The sequence below is a fragment of the Anthonomus grandis genome, chromosome 7, assembly GCF_022605725.1.
Source record: "Anthonomus grandis grandis chromosome 7, icAntGran1.3, whole genome shotgun sequence".
NCBI classification, from domain to species: domain Eukaryota; kingdom Metazoa; phylum Arthropoda; class Insecta; order Coleoptera; family Curculionidae; genus Anthonomus; species Anthonomus grandis.
The window spans coordinates 30,936,585-30,959,960 of NC_065552.1; the positions used below are offsets into that span (position 1 = coordinate 30,936,585).

Genomic DNA, 23,376 nt, shown 5'->3' on the forward strand with positions numbered 1-23,376 from the left:
GGGGGGGTATACCCTGAAAATGAAAAATCTCAAACTTTGGAGGTCCATATCTCGGCTTCTGTGGGCCCTATCGGGAAAATTTCAACGGTTTTGACTTAATTTCGTCCTTCTGAATCCAACGAGACCATCCGCAGAGTCGTAGCTCCCATACAAGCTGAGATCTCGCATTTTTAGGACCCATTTTTGGGCTCAAAAACAGGGTCAGAAATTGACTTTTTTCCGAATTTTCAAAGTGCTATAATTCCACTTGTTCTGGTCCAATTCCGTTATAATTCGGTGTTTTCGTAATGTAGGTGATGGGAATAAGCCGCTGATAGGGGTTGCTACAGCTATTTTCGAGTTAAATTTTGGAGGTCCATATCTCGGCTTCTATGGGAACTACCGGGAAAATTCCAACGATTTTAACTTAGTTTCGTCCTTCTGAATCCAACGAGACCGACATGCTCTGCACAAGTCTGATCCAAGAAATTCATGTAGCGTATTAATATCAATAACGTGACCCTTATCGGAAATACCACATTCGATCCATACTTTAGATTTAATTTTATGAAAGTTACCTTTAATTACTTAATTTACCTGAGACACTTCCAAAAGACGCCAGTGAGTTCTTATTTTTTTCAGGAAATGTCAATTCGGTATATTTTTGTAGGTACTTCTTTGGAATTGCCAAGAAATTTTTAGAACAAATTGAATGGCACCCATGAGGTTCAGTCACATATTCAGGAAGATCAATTTCGCCGTATTTCATGTGCACCGCTTTACGAACACATAGTTTTTCTTGGCATTGTTTTAATTTTTTTTCAGTGAAAATTAATATTTTCTCCTAAAACTTGTAATTCATCGCAAATAAATACTCTTGTAAATGAGTCGAGAACATGAGGCCTAATCCTAAAAATGAATTTCGATAACACTATTGTTACTTTTACAATTCTACTAATTGACTCATTCATTTAACTGCGCTCAATAGGGACTAAATCCGGTCGAACGGTGGGCCCACCGCACTTTTTTAACGAATCCAACAACAATACAGGAAAATATCGATCGATGTATGGCCATGAGTCGGATAATTACTCGTAAAAAACCCCTTCAAGAAGTACGAGCAGCCGTCATCAGTCACCAAAAACGCAAAAGGCTTAAAAGAAACCGGTTTTTATTATAATATATCGACTTACCTCACATTCAGTTGAGTTAAGCCGGACCGTTTTTGAATTATTTACTCGCGAAATTTACTCGTGTAGGAAGCCGGTAGTGTAATTAATAATAGCAATGAGTCGGATCATGAAAAAATCAAATGTTTATTGTTTGGAGGCGGTGTACGAAAAGGAGATGAATGTGAAAAGTAACAAGGAGGGTAAGTCATTGAAAAAAATGTTTTGTCTTCTAGTTAGCGCGAAAATAATTTAAATATTGGCCTGTGATTGGTTGGCTATATGAGCCGACGTTTAAACAGCCAATGAAAAAGTTTCTTGATATCTAGTTATTATATAATTCGAATTTGTTGAATTTCTTATTGGATTTAATTAATTTTTTTATTATGAAAGTGAGATATTGCTCTAAAAAAATATTTAGTGATAGTGCAAGAATTATGTTTAAAATGAAAAAAAAACTTTGACAAAAAATCTCTGTAAGGTTATGACCTATATTTTTTGTATACGGATATTAGAATAGATTTTTGGCAAAATTAAATTATGATATTATGTAATCAATAGTTGCAACCTTCTAAATGGTTTATACTTCATTCCACTATGTATTTATATTTTTATAATCAATGTAAAATAAATTTATACATTAATTGCCTAAATTATGCTAAAGAGAAATTCATTTAGAAGTTTTCTTAGGTTAAACATTTGTCTTAAATCTTATACTTCATAATTAATCTTATACAGGGTTACCAGGTATCCCAACTCTATTTATTTGGAAATTCTAATTTTGTTTAGATTTTTGCTAAATGTATAGAGTGTCTTGAAAACAAAGTTTTCATTGTCAAGTAAGTTTTTTAAATAGAACGCGATTTACCGAGCAAAATTTTGTGTTAGTTGCAAAAATGAGGATAATTTTGAACAATTTTTGTAAAAACCGATTAATTTAATTTGAATATTGTATGTAAAACTGGGGAGGCTTTTTATAGAACCTTTTAATAATAAAAATGTAAAGGTATATTTGAATTTAATACCTCATATCACATTTCAGGAATTACATAAACCTATTATGAAACGTATTATTAAGGCATATTGAAAAATTGACTAAAATAATATTTACTAACATTTACTCAGGAGCAGACCTTTTTTTTAAATAACACATAAAAGGGAATATACTATTTAGAATATAATGGAAACATAATTTTTGATTCTAAACATTTTGTAGTATCATGTCAGGGTACCTACATATATATACGATTGAATATGAAACATCCTGTTTTTCATATTTTAACTTTGTATGTACCAATATATAAAAAATTCAATTATTAATAATAAATTTCCTTCAAAAAAAATGCCAAGTAATCAGTGAAACACAATAAGAGAAACAGATATGCCTTAGTAACACACAATACGATCCTTATTCGTCATCTTATGTTTCTTTAAGATAAGACTATTATAATACATTATTATGGGTTAAAAAGAAAACAAATAATACTGTAAAATCCTTTATTGTCTGGTTTGATCTTTTGTTTGTCCTTAGATATTTATTTTGCATTTCTTAGCTTTTCTCGGTGATTCATTTAATAAAGTAACATAGCTTAAATTTTTTATGTCTGTTTATTGACAATTACCTTATAGTCGTAAAAAGGTAAAAATAATTATTTTATTTCCGGTTCTTCTTTAAAAAATGTCTTAGTAATATTCCCTGACTTCTGAAATTCTTCTTTTTTAAAACTTATTCAATATTAAAGATAACGATTTGTAGAGTTTAGCAAATTGACCGAAGAGAACAATCTTTTATCATTGCCAACAAATATTCAATAACTATGACGCATAGTCTATTTAAAATGAATTCGAACAGCAAAAAACCAAATCACAATGAATAAGCGGCATCTTCTTTATAAAGCATAGGCGTGCAAAAAATAGACAGCTATTATTTCTTAAAATATTTTAAAAATCCATTAATTGGTTATATTTATTAAAATTTTAAAATCATTCTATTTTAGGATAGTTATTGCCTGTAATGTTACGCATGTTTTATTATTTAGCTAATATTTTATATACTTTTTTTAGTAGTTTTGTTATAACATATTTAACTTAAATTTGAATAGGTACCCTATATAGATAAAAACTAGTTATATTCAGTAAAAGTAAGCGATGTATGGATAATGTAATTCAAATGATTTATACGAGGGTTTATAAACTTATTATATTTATTATTATTCATTATACTTAGTAATTAAAATGTTTATAAAAACACTCAAAAATCACTGTTTGAATCTTCGAACCTGGAGTCCAAACTTGGATTTATAATACTGGGGTTAACATGAGGTAAAATACCATACTCATTCATTCTCTTTTTCAATAACACTCCGAATACAATTCCTCCATATGTCTGTTTTATTAATTTCTTCTATAACTGCCCTTATAGTTTCTAATACGAAAGTATCGTTAGTTGGAGATTGATTATATTTTCTAATTCGGTCCTTTAAAGTAGCCCAAATCATCTCTATGGGATTAAAAGTACAGTAGTACGGCCGTAGACGTAATACGGTGTGGCCATTTGCTTCGCAGAGTTTATCGATAACGTATTCTTTTTTAAAATGTTCATTTTTTATGGATTCTAACCAAATTTTCTTTGTGGCTTTTTGTGAAATGCTCATATTTTTGCTTTCCATAAATTTAAGAATTTCATCCTTTTTTGTGGAATTATCAGCCGACGAATCCTTTATATTTTTGGCCGACAACAACAACGCATTGGGGATGAAGCCGTTATCACCACCTGCATGTAAAATTATAACACGTTTACCGCGAGAACTTGGTCCACTTAGTGAGCACTTTTTAGTGTCGTCCACCCAACCATACTTAACGACATCATGAGTATCATACCAAGTTTCATCTAGGTAAACTATGTTCCTGTTTAATTGACGGTATTCCTTTATTTTTTCTAAATATTCCTGTCGCCATGTTACAATTCGCGGAGATTCCATAATAACCATACTTTTATCAAACTTTTTATATTTAAATCCACATTCTGCTAGAATACACAACGTAATGTAGCAAGACTTTTATATTTGTAGTCGGGATAATCCGTTAGCAGCTTTCTTTGAATGTCTTCTAATGATGGAACTTTGTTTTCACTATAAAATTGATAAATAGATCGACAAATAACATTTTTGTCGCTATCATCAATTTCAAGTTTTTTATCACATTTTTTTCGTTTTACAGAATGATCAATGACATTTCCCGCTTTTATCACACTGCAAACAGTGGTACGAGCCAGCTTAGTAAGCTCACAAATTCTTGTTAAAATTTGATTGTGTGAGGCTTCAGGCATTTCACTTTTCAAGCAATTAAAAATATTTAATATTAGCCGCTGTGATTGAACATGTAGGTCTTTATTTAAAAATTCGTTATGTTCCGGCCTTTCAGCTTCGTTATCTGACACATCAAAGGGTCTCCACAATGCCATCTTGGTCGTATAATTTACGACAATTAACGACACAAAAAAAAACATATTTAGCAATAAAAACAGCAACACAGCAGCAACAACAACAACAGCAAAAACAGAACAAAAAACAGCTTATAAAAAGAACTGCCAAATACAAAAAAAAGCGATAAAGAAACGACAATAAGGGAGCACACTTTTAAGTACCTGCCAAACAGATATTTAAATGTAAAATAATAGAAATTAGAAATAAAATATCATCCCCGGCCGCCCGCACATGGAAAACCACGGCCCGTCCAACAATCAAACCCTCGAGCTCGATTTCGCAGTTTTTTTCCTCGTCTGTTACACGATATTGAGCTCTCATCGGCGTATCTCTCTCTGCCAAAAAAATCATTGTTGAACGGTCCGGAGCCTGGTGATTCCGTGGCCAGACAGCCTAAAGTATACCAGGACGGCTCGCATATATTTTGTTTATTTTTTTTAGTACCTTGTTGTGGATTCTTGACCGTTCCTGAAGAATGAAAGGATGATTGCTGAGGGATTTATTTCAGGATTTATGACAATGATTCTATGGATATAATACTCAAAATACTTGACTAATACCCGAAGATATCTCAAGCGAAAGTTGATATCAATCAATGCTTTATTGTCAAGAAATTGTTACAATTTGTAGACAAAGCTGTAAAACAAAAAAGACACAAAAATACAAATAAAACACAATTAATGAAAAGAAAAACAAAACAAAATTTAAAAAAAAAAAAAATAATCATTTTTAATTAGTACCTAACTACACTCGCCGGCACAAAATTCCGCCACCCTGAAATATTGGCCAAGTTTGATGTTTTATAAATTTTTGATTTTTTATCAGATTCTCACGATGTTGCCATCAGTTTTTAGATACATTTGTTGTGATTTTTTAAAATCATTTTGTAAAGAGGCATTTTTCGATTAGGCTATATTATACAGGAGTATAATAGTTGTTTTTTCTCGTAATTTCAAAAGACCCTGTAGGAAAATTAAGGTGGATAGTTTACATACTGTTCCTTGTAATCTTTGATGTATTTTAAACATTTCGATTTTGATTCATTCCATTATCTCATTTCTGCTGCGAGCTGCAAATTTTTTATTAAAACGCTGATTTGAAGCTTATTTTTAGATAATTAATGTCAAGTTTTTGGTTAAAAATTATCGACGTTGACTAAGGACGCAATTAATGTTACATAAAGTTTGACAGCGTCACTATTATAATTTGTTGTGTGTCAATATGGTATTAACTCCAGCAGACGTGGGTAGAATAGAGGATGGCCGTAGCAAAAGTTATGTCGCCCGTACTCTGACACTGGTATTCATAGTCCATCTCCGAGAGAGCCGCTGAGATATCTCTCGCCGGCAAATATTTCGGCGGACAAATAGGTGGCAAATCACCGAAATGTGTATTTCATAATGGAACGCTGAAGAACGGACGTCGCCGCCGCCGATCCGTCGTTACATCAGGTATATCCTCCTGTATATTCTCATTGTCCTGAATGAATATGTCGCCGAGATTATCGTTTAGGCCAATGGCTTTATTATGTAACACCGCACAAGCTACAATTATTGTAAAAATCGTTTCCAATTTATTACCTAGACCTTTCGCCAAACAAGGAAATCGTCTTTTCCAGGCTCCAAATAGTCGTTCCACTATATTCCTAGTTCTTATTTGGCTGGTGTTATATCGGTTTTCAGCATCATTTTGTGGATGTAATAATAGAGTCATAAGATAAGGTAAACAGGGATATCCACTATCACCTAATTGATATCCATGTAAGTGACCAGCTTCAAATCTGGCTTTTAAAACACTATTATTAAAAATCATATTATCGTGTTCTCGACCTGGCCATCTAGCCACAAGGTCCATAATTTTTAAATTTGGGCTTGCAACCGCTTGTACAGTTATGCTGAATGTACGTTTTCTGTTCCGATATATTTCAGCAAATGGTCCTCCGGGATTTTTTATAGGAATATGCGTGCAATCAATGCATCCAATAACTTCAGGAAAGCGAGAGATTCGGTAAAATGCCTAATAAGTTCGCTGTTCCTCTGCAGGTATGATAGGCATATTAATTTGATTTCGAGCTTGGTGGGCTATAACTACGGAAACTTTTTTTATTAAAAAGTAAAAATTATTTCAGATAATAGAATAGAATTACATACCTGGAAACTTCCTGTTGCGTAGAATCTTAAAGCACATAATAAAGCAATTAGAGCAGGCACCGGTAAACCACGCATATTCACTTTCTGAAAATGCGGTTGTATTAACGCTGTCAAATGATGAAGAACTACAATTTTACTAAATCTATATCGCCTCCTAAATTGCACATCATTTTAAAAATCAAGTGGATTGTCAAGGTCCCTTATATATCTTCGACGAAGTACAGGCCCATGTAATATATTATTTATGTCATTGATTTCATCTTCTTCTGCATTTAATCTCACAATATCGTAGGCGTCTTCCATTATTATCGTTTACCAACGTGTTTCCTTTTTGGCGCGTCGCGGAAGTACCTATCTACGAAATCCGATCGCCACGCTGAAATCTGGAGGAATATTCAAATTGCGAAAGTATTATCCCGACGGGAGATTGTCTGTGAAACACTGCTCCCGAGTTTTATCAAATCGCCCGCCGGCGAGAGATCACCTTGTTTTCAGTTGACATTACGCATGCGACATTCGGCGGGCGATCGACTATGAAACGAATTTGACAAAATCTTCGAAAATTTCTTCTGGCGAGCAGCTGGAGACGGACTATGAATACCAGTATAAGATTTCCGCGGTCTACAGTTCGAGATGCCTGGAATAGGTATTTACAGACGGGAATTTTTACTAGACGACAAGGCTCTGGCAGAAGGAGAATGACCACTGCAGCTGATGATCACTTTGTCACCATTAGTTCTTTAAGAGATCGAAGATCTACTGCTGTGTGTCTAAAAATGACTTGCGAATACTTCATGGAGTAAGTGTAAGTGAAAGAACGATACGTAAAAGATTAGCAGAAGCTGGACTTTATTCACGAAGGCCAGCAAGATGTCCACAATTACTTCCTCGGCATCGGCAACACCGACTGAGGTTTGCAAGATCGCATTTTGAGTGGACACTAGAACAGAGGGGAAACGTACTATTCACAGATGAATCAAGGGTTTGTTTAAGGACGCCGGATGGTCGTGAGCGGCTATACAGACGTAGAAATCAAAGATATGCTGACTGCACCATTTCAGAACAAATATCGTGGCGATTCAGTCATGATTTGGGCGGGTATTTCTACCGAAGCACGCACCAATCTTGTATTTATTAAAAATGGAGCTTTAACCGCCCACCGTTACATTGAGGAAATCATTCAAGAAGTTGTTGTCCCATTTGCTCCATTCATTGGGAACCAATTTACATTAATGCATGATAATGCTAGACCTCACGTTGCACATGTAGTGAGCGAATATCTGGATGAAGTTGGACTCCCAAGATTGGAATGGCCCGCATGTAGCCTGGATCTCAACCCAATAGAACATCTTTGGGATCAACTTAAAAGGGCCGTTCGTCGTCGTCCTGTACAACCACAAACCTTGCAAGACTTACGACTAGCGCTGATCGAAGAATATGAGGCTATTCCTTAAGAAAGAATAAGGAACCTTATTCATTCGATGCCGCATAGACTGCAAGCTGTTATTGCTGCGAGAGGAGGAAATACACGCTATTAAAATTGTTTTTTTTTTAATTAACTTTATGATATACCTAGTGTTTGTTTCTCCTAATAAAAATACGCTTCGAATCAGCGTTTTAATAAAAAATTTGCAGCTCGCAGCAGAAATGAGATAATGGAATGAATCAAAAATCGAAATGCTTAGAATACATCAAAGATTACAAGGAACAATACGTAAACAGAATTATCCACCTTAATTTTCCTACAGGGTCTTTTGAAATTACGAGAAAAAACAACAGTTTGTTTTACTCCTGTATATAATATAGCCTAATCGAAAAATGCTACTTTACAAAATGATTTAAAAAAATCACAACAAATGTATCTAAAAACTGATGGCAAAATCGTAAGAATCTAATAAAAAATAAAAAAATTATAAAACATCAAACTTGGCCAATATTTCAGGGTGGTGAAATTTTGTGCCGGCGAGTGTAGTTAGGTACTAATTAAAAATGATTATTTTATACCCTTTCGAAACCTTTTGGTAAAATAAACTTAATAAGAAAAAATACATATTACTAATAGAAAAGGGAATTTTTTGAGCTATCATGAATAGTAAAATATCAAAACCTCTGTCAATTCCCATTATTATCTATCTCAAAATTCTACTTATAAACATAATTAGCAGATTAAGAAAATTGGCATGGTTTTAAAGCATCATATTGTATAATAATAAAATACGAAAAATTAAGAATGCTATAAAAAATTATTCGTTGACGTTGTGAATCACTTTATATAATCCTATTATTACCTTTAGACTTAATAGGCTTCGTTGTTTTAAAATATGTTGTCATTTAGATATTTTTTAAATCTCAACTTAAAAAAAGTTGGGGAATAAATTACTTTTCACCTGTGCCAAACGTGATTTTATTATCACGTGTAAAATGGATGAGTTCCAATTTTTTTCTAATTACGAACCCGTTAAAATGTCAAAGTGAAAACAATTTTATTAACATAGATCCAAATGGAAAATTTAGGGATTTTGCGCCGAAGCTTTTTAAGCTAAAATGGAGTGGTTAAATTTCTATTGAAATATCATTTGTAACCACAACCTAAACAAACTGACATGTTATTTGAATATATAGTAAAGGTTATGAAAAGTGCAATTTACACCCCAGAATGACAGCAAAACATCTTATATTTATTTTATAAGTAGATTTAAAGTATATTTACATGACCCCTAAGAAAAAATATGAAACCTTTGAAGAAAATTCTCCACTACTCCAGTTGAACCCGAAAAGTAACTTTTTTTAATACATATGTTTTTCCTAATTTCCTACTGAATATGTTTAACTATTAAAATAATAATAAAATTAAATATTACCTAAAAATAATTCTCAATATATATTTTTTTTAATATTTCCAGTATGGTTTGGAACAAGACACTTCGTAACATTCATGCTCTTCCTGGGCATGGCAAATGCTTACATCATGAGAACTAACATGTCGGTCGCCATAGTTGCCATGGTTAACCACACCGCTATCGGAGCAAACTCACATTCCTCCAGTGAGGGAGTTGATATGGAGTGTGGAGTAGAGAGTCTCAACACCGTGAGTAAAAATTTTCGGTTTATACTTAATAAAGCTACAATACTCTTTTTTTTTTATAATTTCAGTCCAGTTCCAGCTCAGAAAACGATGGTGTATTCGTCTGGGAAACTGATATCCAGGGATATGTGCTGTCATCTTTCTTTTACGGTTACGTAATAACTCAGATTCCTTTTGGAATTTTAGCCAAAAAGTATGGAAATATTTACTTCTTGGGTATCGGTATGCTTATCAACTCGTTGTTTGGATTGCTAGTGCCTATCGCTGCTTATATGGGCATCTGGTGGTTGATTGCTGTTAGGTTTATACAAGGACTTGGAGAGGTGAGTTTAAAACTTACAAAAAAATAATTTAAATTAAAAAATTGACATTTCCTTTACTATCTGAAGTACCTAAGTAACCAATTTGAAGCTCGAAAACCTATAAATACATCAATAATTTATATCAAAATTTGGGTTTCTAATTCAAAGATTTTCTTTTAAAAAAAATTTATTGATTTGAACATTATGCACCATCTAACAAATAAATACTAGTTTTAGCCTGATCTTAGCATTAACATAGGACAACAGCGCTGGACGAAGTATTTTTACTACTGGCGACACCTAAAAGTCAGGTTTTAAAGCATAAATTAAGGTCACTGGAGAAGAGAATAATACGAAATCATTCTTGTTGATTAAAATATTGTTCTCGTATTGGTTATAATACCAAACGAATCAGAAGCTAGAATTATGATTTATAAGAAGGATTGATTGTATTATTGAATTACTAAAATTGTACTTTAGGAATAAAGGACAGAAACTGGGTCGGCGACGAGCGAAAAAAGGACGTTGATCGGAAAAAAGATGAAGTAGATGGATGAGAAAAGTTATCAAAAGAAGACGATGAAATTTCAGTAAACAAAAATTGTTTTAAAGGATTCTGATAGTGAACAGTAATGCTACACAAAGAGTAGGACAAATTTTAATAAGGTAAAATTAAAAACGATACGCTAAGAAAAAGAAGACCGGTGAACACAAATATGGACAGCGACAGATAAAAATAAAAGTATGAAAGACGTTATAAAAAGAAAAGAAAACCAAATATTAAAAAAGTATTAAAAAGGGAGATACAAGGGTGAGATAGAACATAGCTGGAAAGAAATGAAAGAAGAAGCTTGTGTTAGGACTTAAAATATTTAGAATGTAAGTTGATGGGAATGCAAGAGTAATAACAGAGAGTGAGGATCAAGAGATAAGGAGAAAACTGGTAAGAGAAATATGACATATAAATAGAATATATATAGACCTAATACATAAGGAACAACAGAGATATATTCGATGAAAAACCAAAGGAAAAATCAAGAAAGTCAATAATATAAATTAATAAGAGATAGTAATGAAACAAATTGCAGCGGATAAAAAGAACAATGCCAGCGATTAAAAAAAAGGTATTTGGAGTATATAAAGAAAAATAAACGTTCAGAACATTAAAAATGGTTTAGAGGTAGCTAAATCATTTTATCTTAAATTCTGAAGTTACTTGTTTTAATGTTATCCGTCTTTTCTTTTCTTTTAAAATTTCTATAAAAATACTAACACGATAATAAAATCAAGAGAAATATAAGACATATATTAAAAAGGAAAGACTGTTAATAATATTCATATTTATCTATCAATTACAATGTTAGTAATTATAAACATGAAGAAACAATTGATAATAATAATATTAACAAAAATTAAGATGAAAAGTGTTAAATATAAAGAGAGAAGTGGGAAGAAATGTAAAACGTGAGATAAAAGTTATTTTTCAAATAGATGTAAAGATATAAGAGAAAAGTGGCAGTACGATAAAAATTAATATAAAAGAAAATAGAAATAAATGTGTTAAATTAGGAATTACCTAGATATGTTAAAAACTGATTAACTTTTGTTCTTTGTCAAAGATAATGGAAATAATATAGAAAGATATAAAAAATATAAATACGAAGAAGAAAGATGCTGAAGTAGTCAAGCAATTATAAAATATGTATCTGTAATTAAAGAGGGTGGTGCAAGCACCATAGCACTTAGGCCGCACTAAACCCATTGTTCACCTCTGTTCTTGAGAGAAAAGAAAACTTCTCCTTTAGCTCGTCATTCAGTCCAGCAAATCAATCAAGGGATGGATTGGATATACTTAGAATGTTGCTACATATTGACAAGAGCGCAGGGCAGTCACAAAGTATAGGCTCCATTGTCTCGTCTTCATGGTCGCATGCCCTGGTTAGTTTCATATTAAAAAGATTTTAGCCATTTTATTAACAGTGACCAGTTAGGATTCCTGTTATAAGACGTAGTTTCCTTTTAGTCAGAGACAATTTGCGGATTAGCTCCAAGTTTGTTCGGGTAGCTGAGAAGCTCATTGGACAAATTGCAGCCTTAAGTATCATGCCAGTGAGATATTATTAACTTTTTGATATTCAGCGGCCCGATTACCCTTGCTAAAGTTATGCCCCTTGATAGTCGACTCTGTTTTTGGAAGAAGCTTCCACAAGGGTGCGATCCTCCAGTATAAGGAGCGAGTTTGTTGGTTCTTGCTAGAGGCGGGCTCTTTGCAGGCCTGTCGCCATATTTCACTAGAATGAAAGCGCATCATTGTAAATAAATTGACCTCCTTGATATGAAAGAGTCTAGAGCTGAGTCTGTTGATCTCTTTGGCGTGTATGCTTGTTGGTTAGGATGAAGCGGGTTAGACATCAGGATTTCATCCCTTATATATACCTTTCGCTCAGCTTTTCTAATTGATAGACTAATAGGGCGATAAGCTTTGGAAGTTCCATAGTTCAACCTTCCTGCTTTATGAAAAAATGTAACTCTGACTTCTCTTTATGCCTTAGGAGCCTATCTTAGCATCCAAGATGCTTTAAACGTTCCCACCAAGTGCGGCAATTAGTGTTTCAGGTTCCACTGAAGTAATGCTGAATACTTATTGCGCGATTGTCTTATTTTGTCATTGTTTGATTATGGTGTCTATGGAAATTCTTTATCTTCACAAAGTAAAAAAATTATACAAAAAGTCCAAAATTCCTGTATGAGCTTCTCTTATAGTATCCCCTACAGAAACCATATATCGCCAATCAATAATAATAAATTATTAAATATGAACAATAGAAGAAAGCTACATATGTATAATTTTGTATATCGCATAGTAAATAATAATCAACCATTTAATTTAAGAAGTCAGTTTCAAGAATTCGAACATGCGCATGCCACACGAAATAACAACGTTTTTATCGTACCATTGCATAGAAGCGCAGCATTTCAACGTTCTTTTAAGTATGTAGCTGTTCAAATGTGGAATGGCTTAAACAATGACATAGCCATAACAATGACAAGCAAATGCCCTTGGGAGCTTTCTCTAGTCAAATCAAAACTAAACTACTTATGGAACAAAGAATTGGCAATTAATTCAAGTAGGGTGATATATAAAATGTGATAATGCGTATAATAACATAATACAAGAAATAGTAACATAAGATATACATGTGTATATAATATGCTAATTTTTTGTGGAATGTTCGGAGATTATATTTTAAAATTCCGTTTTTAGTTTTATTCTTTCTTTTTCCGTAACATACATACGTATATTTTTGATAGCCTAGGCACTAGAGGCACTTGGGGTTATTTTTTTTTTTTTTTGGAATCTTTTCGCCTCGTCTGTCCTCTCTCCTTGCTCGTCCGTTGTCGCACTGCCGCTGCCTGACTTAAAATCTTAGGTTAATTAATTGTATATCTTACTTTGCATTCCTATATAAAAACGTTATTTTTATTTTATAAAATTGTAAAATTGTTTCTGTAAATTGTAAAGGGCTTTTTCATCCCTTCTTTGCTTGTGCTTACCAGGGAAAACGGTTTTATAATCGAGAGAATAGTCTTATTTGTCAATGTAATTTTTTTTTCCTTGTAATTTTTATTGACCAAAAAAACTGTAAATTTTGACAAATAAACCATTTTGATTTGATTTGAATAGATGCAAGTGAGCTGTATCCGATCCTCCGTAACGCTGGAAGTGGTATCAAGAAAGTCTGTATCAAATATAGCTTTTGGAATCTCGAAGCATTGGTATAGCGCCCTAATTCCCTGCAGTACGTTCTCCATGCTTCTCTCTTCTTTTGTCTTGCAACCTTTCTATTTTGATAAAGGTACCAGTTCTCTGCTACTTTGTTTTTTTCTGCTTTATTGAAAGCTTTTCTTGACTCTGTCCTGAAATGTTGGCACCACCAAGCCCAGGTTTTACCAGAGTTCTGGAAACGCCTCAATGGGCATGACTTTATAATGGAGATTTGTACGCTAGTGTGTTACTCATTACGATTCCAATTCCTGCTCATTATTGAGTATTTAAACAACTATCATTCATAGGGCGTTCTTAAGACAATTACAGTAAAGAAACCGTTTTCTTAGGGTCTCGATACAGTCTAGAGGTTGTGATATTACAGTTAAGCTGAAAGTTATCTAGCGATGATCGGCCATGGAAACTTCGTCAGAAACAGTTAAGTGACTTTGATATGAAGTGGGGTGCACAGTTTTATATCTACTACATTTTGACTACGGGAGTTAATGAAAGTTGGTAAAGTTCCAAAATTGCAAATAAAGAATCTTTATCTATGACTAGTTCGTAGAGCGACAAGATTACAACTACGATAATAATACTACTATATATTCAAGAAATAGTATGAGAAGAAAAAAGATGATAACAAAAATACTAATAAGTTTTTACTAGAAGCTTAGCTTTTAATAAAAATAACACAATTCTAATATTTGCTTGACTTAACAACAGAAGATATTATTATAAAAAGATAGTAAATATATGCTTGACTATAATTTGATATTAATAATGTTTTTTATTTATCACTTAAAATTAGAACACAATTTGTCTTTAATGTAGATTGATTTTTTTGAACTCCTAGAACTTCTAGAGCCTATGTTCAAATGTCTGTTTTTTTATTAGTTAATATTTTGCTTAAGTCACCTCTTTAATTTTTAGGGCCCAATAGTTCCATGCACCCACGCTCTTCTAGCCAAATGGATTCCACCCAATGAAAGAAGTAGAATGGGTGCATTTGTCTATGCAGGTAATTTTTTTTTATATAACCTAAAAATAAATAGTAATTTTTCTATAAACTCGTAATATTTTTTAGGGGCACAATTTGGTACGGTCATTTCTATGCCGCTAAGTGGACTTTTGTCAGTGTCACATGCAGGTTGGCCCTCAATATTTTACGTCTTTGGTTCAGTCGGGACGATCTGGTGTGTGGCATTTTTGGTATGGGTCTACGAGGATCCAGAGGTAAATCCTAAAATCAATCCTGAAGAAAGGATGTACATTCAGAAGGCTTTGGGAAGGATTTCTGGACAATCGGTAAGGATAATTACACGAAGTAGATATATTATAATAAGTTATTTCCAAGTTTGTGTGTATCCACCTTAACCTTTAATTTAAAAAATTTAAAAAGTCTATTTATTTTTTTTTAATGTGTATAGTTGCTTCCAGAAAAATTATTTTCGTATTAATAAAAATACAAACCCATTCCAATTGGAATACTAAAAATTTGATAATTTTGTAAAGTTGTCTCTTCTTTAGAACGCAGTAGAAAAAAAATTTAACTTTTATCTTAAAATCACGTCCATGCAGTAGCGCCTCGAAAACATCCTGTAATATTGACATTTATATATAATTATTAATATTTTATCAATTGACCATACCTAATTCAGGTAGACAGTTAATTGTTGATTGTCTCCGTTATAATAAATGGTTATGTAAGTCACTTAATAGCTTCTCATCCATTGTTATGAATAAATGAATCAAACTCAGACATATAATCTACTTAAACTCTTGTTTTTTTTTACATAATTTTACAACTAAACTGTTACCGTGTATCCGTGCCATACCAAGAACAACTGCTAACGGTACCAATTATTTTATTATCTTCCATATTGTTAATCTTATTGGCCTTGATAAAATATTTCTGCAATTGTAAATTCCTACAATTTGTGTTCATATTTTATACAATTATGTTGAAAATGCGTTGTTAAATAAAGTTGTAAAAATTCCTTGAAATGCGATGCAATAGAAAATGTCTGAAACTAATTAGTTATTATATTTTACTTACAGACATCTTTACGGTATCAATAAATTCACTATCCGAATAAAATGAAGTAGGTACTGGCCTGCAAACCTTTATGAGTTATTAAATATATAATCTTCAAACCCAGTGGGTAACGTTTAGAAACCCACATTTCTTTTGCTAATATAACCCTTTTTTATAGGTTTTTTTCACCAATCTATGGAAAAAGGTTTGTTGGATATCTAAAACTGCTGGAAAATATAATAAGAGGTGTACTAATATGTTTTAAACCATTAAAATATTTAATTGGGAAATTTGTATCTTTCTGAACTTTCACTATACTTTTCATGTAGTTATAAGTATATATTAATTATTTGTCTAAAATATTTTAAAAAAACAAGGCCAAAGAGCCCTAGGAAACAATATTTTTTAAAGCCGCTTTTCACATTCACCCAAATATCTAAATAGTTATAATAATTGTGATTAAATTTAATCCTTCATTTGCAATGATGTCATTGCTCACATTGCATAAACCTAGACGTATAAAAGGAACATCTGAATTTACTTCATTTAGCTAATAATTTACTAAAAAAGTAATAATATTTTTTTTGCTTGCCTGGAAACTAGATGCATTATCTTGCTCGTTAAACACCTTTAGATGTTTTTCTTCATTTCGGTGGTTAGTTACCATTATTAATATTCCGACTTTAAACACAGCTTCTTTGAATATTTAAGATGACCCGGCGAAACTATTAGCTCAAGTTTTAAAGGCAAGATATTCTTTGCCTTCCAATAGTCCTTCAAAGAATTTCAAACCGTAAACCCTCTAATAATGTGGCCGAGATATTGCATAATCTCTCCATGAGACTTTCACCATCCTATGGCAGGTTCACATCTCAGAGGCTTCTAGCTTCCACTCTCAATGTATATTTAGGTTCTAACTGTGGGACTACAACGTTACTGATTTAGTCGGTGCTGCGTCCATTTTTCGACGACTTGTTCCCGTGTTGCAGGTAGGAGCGCACGTAAAAAGCAATTTTTTTATTTCCGAAGTTTGTGAAGCAGGAAGTGGTCAATATGGTTTGTAATTTATAGTCCTTAATCTTGTTCCTTTAGGGAACCGTTTAATTCATAATTCTGATGCAGGATGCCCAAGATTTTGATGGATAGAGAATGAAACTTAGCAAGGGTTTTACTTTTCCGTTTTCCTCTATATTCTCCTTCAATTGTTGATGACTGCAAGCTTTTGATTTCCCCGGAAATTGAAATTGCTGAAAGCGGTAAAGCTGGAGCCAGAGTTAGAGCTAGTATTAGAGATTCCCAGTCCGGATAGCTGAGCTACAAACGGCATACATTCATAGACTCGGTTTTGAAGGCTAGTCGTTTATTTCTTGGAAGAATATACAGGCCAGTTTATTCCATTTATTTAAATATTACTAACCATAGATTTGTCTCACTTATTTAAATTTTTATTAATATACCTTTAATTTCAATTTATTGCTACAAATATTTAATCAATATCATAATTTAATACGTCAATTTATTATCTATAATTTTAGTTATTTTTTGTTCAGTATTTTTCAGTAGCTTTTTTGGTAGTTAAGTAGATATAACTCGGTTAAGGCTGATATGCCTTAGGTAAAAAGGTTCATGAACTTTCCCCTGCGTACTACAAATATATACAAAAAACTTTAATAATTGCAATTTATTTTTCAAGTGCTGAAATCTACCTAGTAGTGAAATCATAATTTAAATGTTACTTTTGTCAAATTTATTTTAATCATATCAACATTATTCATATTTTAATTCATAATAAATTATTAATATTTAACAGATTAGAACATGAGGTATACATACATCTTTGATGTAAATATAATTTGGTTGTATTGTTAAGATATTTTTTTGTCTCTTTAAATCTACTTTATTCAGGGTCATTTAATTGTTAATTGAAACCTATATACCAAGTCTTTTTCTTAGTTTTCTTTCTTTATAAAAAAATTAAAAAAAACTAAGTGGCGCCCTCTTATTTAATAGTTATAATCAAGTTTAGATTCTTTAATAGCCAGTCATAAGTGAACCTTCGAACAATCCCAAGCCTCCAATAATTCTGTGCTACCGTGTGCAAACTCTTGGCAAAATAGTAACACTGTTAACGCCACAATATTTGGAACGTTTTGCATGTTTTTGGTAGGAAGTACTATATTACTACACCGCAATTTACACAGTAAGATTTTATCTAAGTAACGGATAAAAAGCAGGAGCGTCGGAAAGGCGGCACCTTGGACTAACGCGTCACTTAATTTACACTGACCTCATGAGTTTTGATTGGACGTTGGCAGAAGCTCTTTGACTTCCATAAATTTTTACGACTATTTGTGTATCTCTTGTGTCGAAGTTTTTCGTTCCAGTGTTTTTTACTGTATTATAAGCTTTGTTGCTTAAAAAAAATTGGCGTACGTACTTTGATTAACCAAATACATACTTCGTAATACATTACATAATCACTTTCTAGGCCAAGAAAGCTTCTGTTGAGACAGACACGTCTAAGCCAGAATATCAGGTATATTTTGTTCTAGTTACATTCCACAGTGGCCGACTTTAAAAAAGATCTTTGGTGTATGGTTCTTTAGACTTATCATACCGTGTATTCTTTCCAGTTTTTGGCACTCTACTTTTAAGGAATTGTGGTAAATGTAGAATGAAGCTGTTCATTTTATTTATCTTATTAAATCTTTACATCGTCTAAATGTTGTTCTTCATTTAACTTAAGTACATGATCATTAATAGTAAGTAAAAATTATTTGTACTTTATCTTATTGATGGAATAATATTAAGCGATCCTTTAAGTTTTTTTCTAGTGATTTGAACAAAACATTTTTTCCTATATCATTTCTAATTTAAAAATAATATTTGATTGAGTAGACTTTATGTCTATACTCTCTACATTTTGATTCATACCTTAATAGGTATGGCTAAACTAATACCTCATAAGTTCCTTTTGTTCTTGTTTTAAAAATATTATATATTTTTTATTTTTCACTAGATTAGATTAGATTAAAATAAGGGTGAAGTTACACTGCGATCTATAAGATCTATTGTGTGCCGCTTTTTAATTACTGCTTGATAAGTCAAATTACTTCATAAAATCCGATTGCTTTGATAAAGGCTAGTATTTGCGACGTCTATAGTGATGAGATGATTCTTTCTAAAACTTCATAGCTTCCAAGTCGTATGACACGATTCCTCTGCAACGGGCTCGCATGCAGTTACTAGGCATTCTGGGATTTCTTCCTGTTCCACGCAGATTTTGCATTCACTTGTCTGTTCTAGTTTTAATTTCCTTAGCTGTTCTCGAAAGTGACAATGTCCCGTTAAAAAAACTGTGAAAATACGTAGTTAAACTTACTAGCCTTAGATCTTTTTGGAGTGATTATTCCAAGGAACATTTTGGATTGCCTCAACCCCGAACGATCATCCCAGAGGCGTTCTCTGAGTTGTTTCTCTATTTTTAAAAGCTTGTATAGGTGAGGACTCTTGCTTATGCCGTAAAAAGGTTCCGGTCCCATAAACTGAGAGCCGTAACTCTTTTTTGCTAAAACATTGGCTTTATCGTAACCTTGCTTGCCTGTGTGCCAAGGAACCCAAAATATAGTTCTATGGTTGTAACCTTTGGTACAATACTCTATAAAATCACAAAACAGTTTTACCACTAACCAAACCTCTTTATTTTACTCCCAAAACGAGTCCAGGATTAATTAATCACATCTTTCTATAGCGTGTATTTCTGCTTGAAAGACGATGTTGTGTTTACCCAGCGACTTTGAGTGTTTGGTTTCATGTGCGAATACTCCAATCTTTTTTCGATTTTAAAACCATTTGATGGTATTCGATTTAAGTGATTTTTCCATTTTTCCAACCACTTTTGCTATGAATTATTAAAGTGAAATTCCTCACAAAGTGATATTTCTTAGTTATATTGTCCTTAAGAAGATCGATCAGGGGAATAGATCTTATTTGAGATGTCCGGGCTCTCTGATCGATATTCTTGCTGTTCGTTCTATCCTTGACTAATCTAAACAGGGCCCTTTTAGCAGCACCCTCTACTCCTATATGAAGAAATTCTAGAGTAGGTATAACTTCTAGTGCTTAAGTACTAGAAAATACTTCTAAGCATGTGAGTCTTTGCACTTTGTCAAGTTTAGGCCTTTCTGTGCTGTGCCTAACTTTGTTGAGTCATATTATTCCTCATTATCTTCTACGTCTTTTGGGTGGCTGCCTTTATAAATGAATACACGAACGCGTACCTTTAGTGAATTCTACGGACCATTTCCGCGACAAAGACTTTTAGCCTGTATTTGTTGATTAAATACATTTAATTCTTTTGTAAAATAAAGTCACCTTATTTTTTTTCAGATTCCACCAATTCCTTGGATGTCCATTTTGAAATCTTTACCGTTTTGGGCCATTTTACTTGCCCACATGGGACACAACTATGGATATGAAACGCTTATGACCGAACTACCTACGTACATGAAGCAAGTGCTGCATTTCAGTATTAAAGACGTAAGTATTTTGAATTATTTAATATACATATTTTTACAGGATGACTTCATTTTAAAGCATAGTGATTTACGCGAGTTTTATGTGGTTTTTGTAAATGCTTCTCTAATGCACTTTCTGTAGTTAACAAATGGATGAATTCTGGATAGTCCAGTAGGTATAGTTGTTGTTACGTAATTTTATTTGTAAATTTCTTTATTTGTCGTAATTTATTTCTAAGCAAATAACATTATTTCTATGAAAATATGTATTTAGCTATTTGCTTAGAAATAAGTTACGATAAAGTATGTAATTAATATAATTGTTGCCGTAATTTCTGTATGATCTGTACTGGACTAGACAAGGCTACAACAAAGGTACTTTACGAACAAAAATACCACAATATTAGATTTTTTTGCTTATCTGTGACCCTTTTGGTTGAATGTATCATAGCTGGAAAAATCGTAGACTCCTCTTAAAAATTCCAAAGCTTTGAGAACCTGTCTAAAAAAGAATAAGACCTTTTTCCTGTTAACAGAAATTTATGAAATTTTAAGCAATCATGAATCCCAATGTAAGAAAAAAAAATATACAGTGTGGCCCAAATTGGGTGTACATGTATGGGTATCTTGGAAACTATAAGAGATAGAAAATTCTGAAAAAAAAATGGGGAAAGTTGAAGGGCATTTAGTTACTAATTAAGTGCCGCTTTCAGAATGATTTTATCTTTTTCCGATTTTGAAATATAATAATTTGGGCCACACTGTATAACGGTCACAGCTTCTATTTAAAATTATATATTAATAGACTGGGATCTGTATTTATTAAAATGAAAGGACAAAATAAATAATAATAAATATAAAAATAATAAATAATGATAAATTACTTTCTCAAAAAATTACTCTTCATAACTGCAAATCCTTCATAAGGAATGTGTCAAGGATCAAAATTCTTTCACCATACTCACTCAAGCAACTTGCAAATTATATAAAGGAAAAATTACTACTCACCTTATCCGATGTTTTCCAATGTTGAAGAATAAGACAGTACGTAATGCAATATCTTATTTTTGGATCATCCTGTATTGTTTCGCTCTGGATAAAAAGACATCTCCCTAGAAATAAAAATTGAGTGTTCGAACGTTTTTTTCCAAACCATATAGGAGTATCACAAATAAGGGTGGGACCTTTTCGGTAGGCCACCCTGTATATTTTAAACAAATCATAAATATTTACGATGTTCCTGCAGTTGAATATTAAACATTAAATTTTAATAACTTACGTTTACAATATTGGCTAATAAATTGCAAAAATGTATTACTTTGTTTTTAATTCGATGAGGCCTATAGTTAGTCTGTGTATGTTTCTAATTGGTTTTGTCTTCTTACTTGATTTTAATTTATAATTATTTCATTGCATTAATCTTTACACGTTCGAGTGTTTAGTCACCAAGGTGCTACGTTGCAATAGTTTTCTTTTTATTATGTTAAGTATTTGTCAAATTATTCGTGGTTATTACAGCTCTGATTTTGTTATTATAATAATAATTATGTCCGGCTAAATACTACAGATAATTATAAATATGCGAAGGCAGAGGGTGCAGGACTATTATTAATCCAAATAAATAAAAGGTACCTTTATTGCTATACATTTGATTTTCTTCCTTCGTTTTTTAAATCTGAAAAAAGTTATACAGGAGGTAATTTCTAATAAAAAAAAATGTAGTCAGCAAAGTTTATATTATAATATAGTGCTCGAGTAATAATACTATTCCTCATTGTGTTCAAGCACAAAACATATATTTTTTTAACCAAAACGACTAAATTTAATTTATTAAATTTATAACCCTGGGTCTGTATTATAGCCCACAAAACACTCTTTAAAATAATTTTTACTTTTTTTAGAACGGATTTTTATCTGCCCTACCATACCTCGCTATGTGGCTCTTCTCCATTTTCATCAGCCACGTCGCCGACTTTATGCTGACCAAACCATACTTCACAATCACCATCGTCAGGAAAATCATCAATGGAATTGGTAAGCTTCCCTATACAGATCATTGTCAATAATTCTATCGTCATCATTCACACTGATTTCGAAAGCGAATTTTCTTTTATCGAATTCTAAAAGAATGATTTTTCAGGTCAATACGGTCCAGCAGTAACTCTTTTCATAGCAGCTTTTACTGGATGCGACCGGTGGCTAACCGTTGCCATTCTCACCATTGGAGTGGGACTCAATGGTGGAATTTATTCTGGATTCAAAGTAAACCATCTGGATATAAGTCCTCAATTTGCTGGTATTTTAATGTCATTTACAAATTGCTTGGCCAACTTAGCTGGGCTGCTGGCTCCTATTTATGCTGGTTATATGGTTAAGGGAACGGTATGTATCTTAGGATTTTAAATTAAAAAATTAATTTCATGTTCAATTTTTTCTTCTTACAGCCTAGTATTGCAAAATGGCGCAAAGTTTTCATAACAGCCGCAGGTGTGTACGCAGCCTGTTGCACATTCTATATCCTCTTCAGTTCGGGCCAAAGACAACCCTGGGACCAACCACAAGAGCCAGAATCCAAAGATAAAAAAGAAGAGGAAGAGAAGCAACAAAAGGATGATAAGCCCTCCATAGTTATCACTACGCAAACGTAGTAGTTGTAGAAATGTGTGGGATTCTGTTACTACCTGTACATACTTACTAACTATTATTGTTATTAAAAATATGGTGATGTAAATTTTGAAAAAAAAAATATGTGATTGATATTAGTTGTGTAGTTAGTTTTATCTTTGTTTTATTTCCTAATGTAAATATAAGCTTCTAATCAGTATTCAATGGTTGATAAACTAAGTCGCTAATGAAATGTAATAATAGTAGAGATTTTTACGGTT

At 32.5% G+C, this 23,376-nt stretch overlaps 1 protein-coding gene across 2 annotated transcripts; it reads left to right on the top strand.

Moving 5' to 3' along the window:
* The first annotated feature begins 952 nt into the window (after positions 1–952).
* Positions 953–23,376, top strand: LOC126738659 (putative inorganic phosphate cotransporter). 2 transcript variants are annotated; one of them, XM_050444087.1, is made up of 9 exons: positions 953–1,351; positions 9,687–9,871; positions 9,937–10,191; positions 14,870–14,957; positions 15,024–15,244; positions 20,364–20,513; positions 22,393–22,525; positions 22,632–22,873; positions 22,936–23,376. In XM_050444087.1, the coding sequence occupies exons 1-9, from the start codon at positions 1,267–1,269 to the stop codon at positions 23,137–23,139; spliced, it is 1,563 nt and encodes a 520-aa protein (XP_050300044.1). In that variant the 5' UTR covers positions 953–1,266; the 3' UTR covers positions 23,140–23,376. The 2 variants fall into 2 exon arrangements, with proteins under 2 accessions (XP_050300044.1, XP_050300045.1); XM_050444088.1 differs by lacking the exon at positions 953–1,351 and adding an exon at positions 9,412–9,560.

What these genes read in the sequence shown, in the direction of transcription:
- LOC126738659 (XM_050444087.1), top strand. Translation starts at nt 1,267, where the DNA reads ATGAGTCGGATCATGAAAAAATCAAATGTTTATTGTTTGGAGGCGGTG. An exon ending in TTATACAAGGACTTGGAGAG is followed by an intron (nt 10,192 to 14,869) that starts GTGAGTTTAAAA and finishes TTTAATTTTTAG; the next exon opens with GGCCCAATAGTTCCATGCAC. An exon ending in GAAAATCATCAATGGAATTG is followed by an intron (nt 22,526 to 22,631) that starts GTAAGCTTCCCT and finishes ATGATTTTTCAG; the next exon opens with GTCAATACGGTCCAGCAGTA.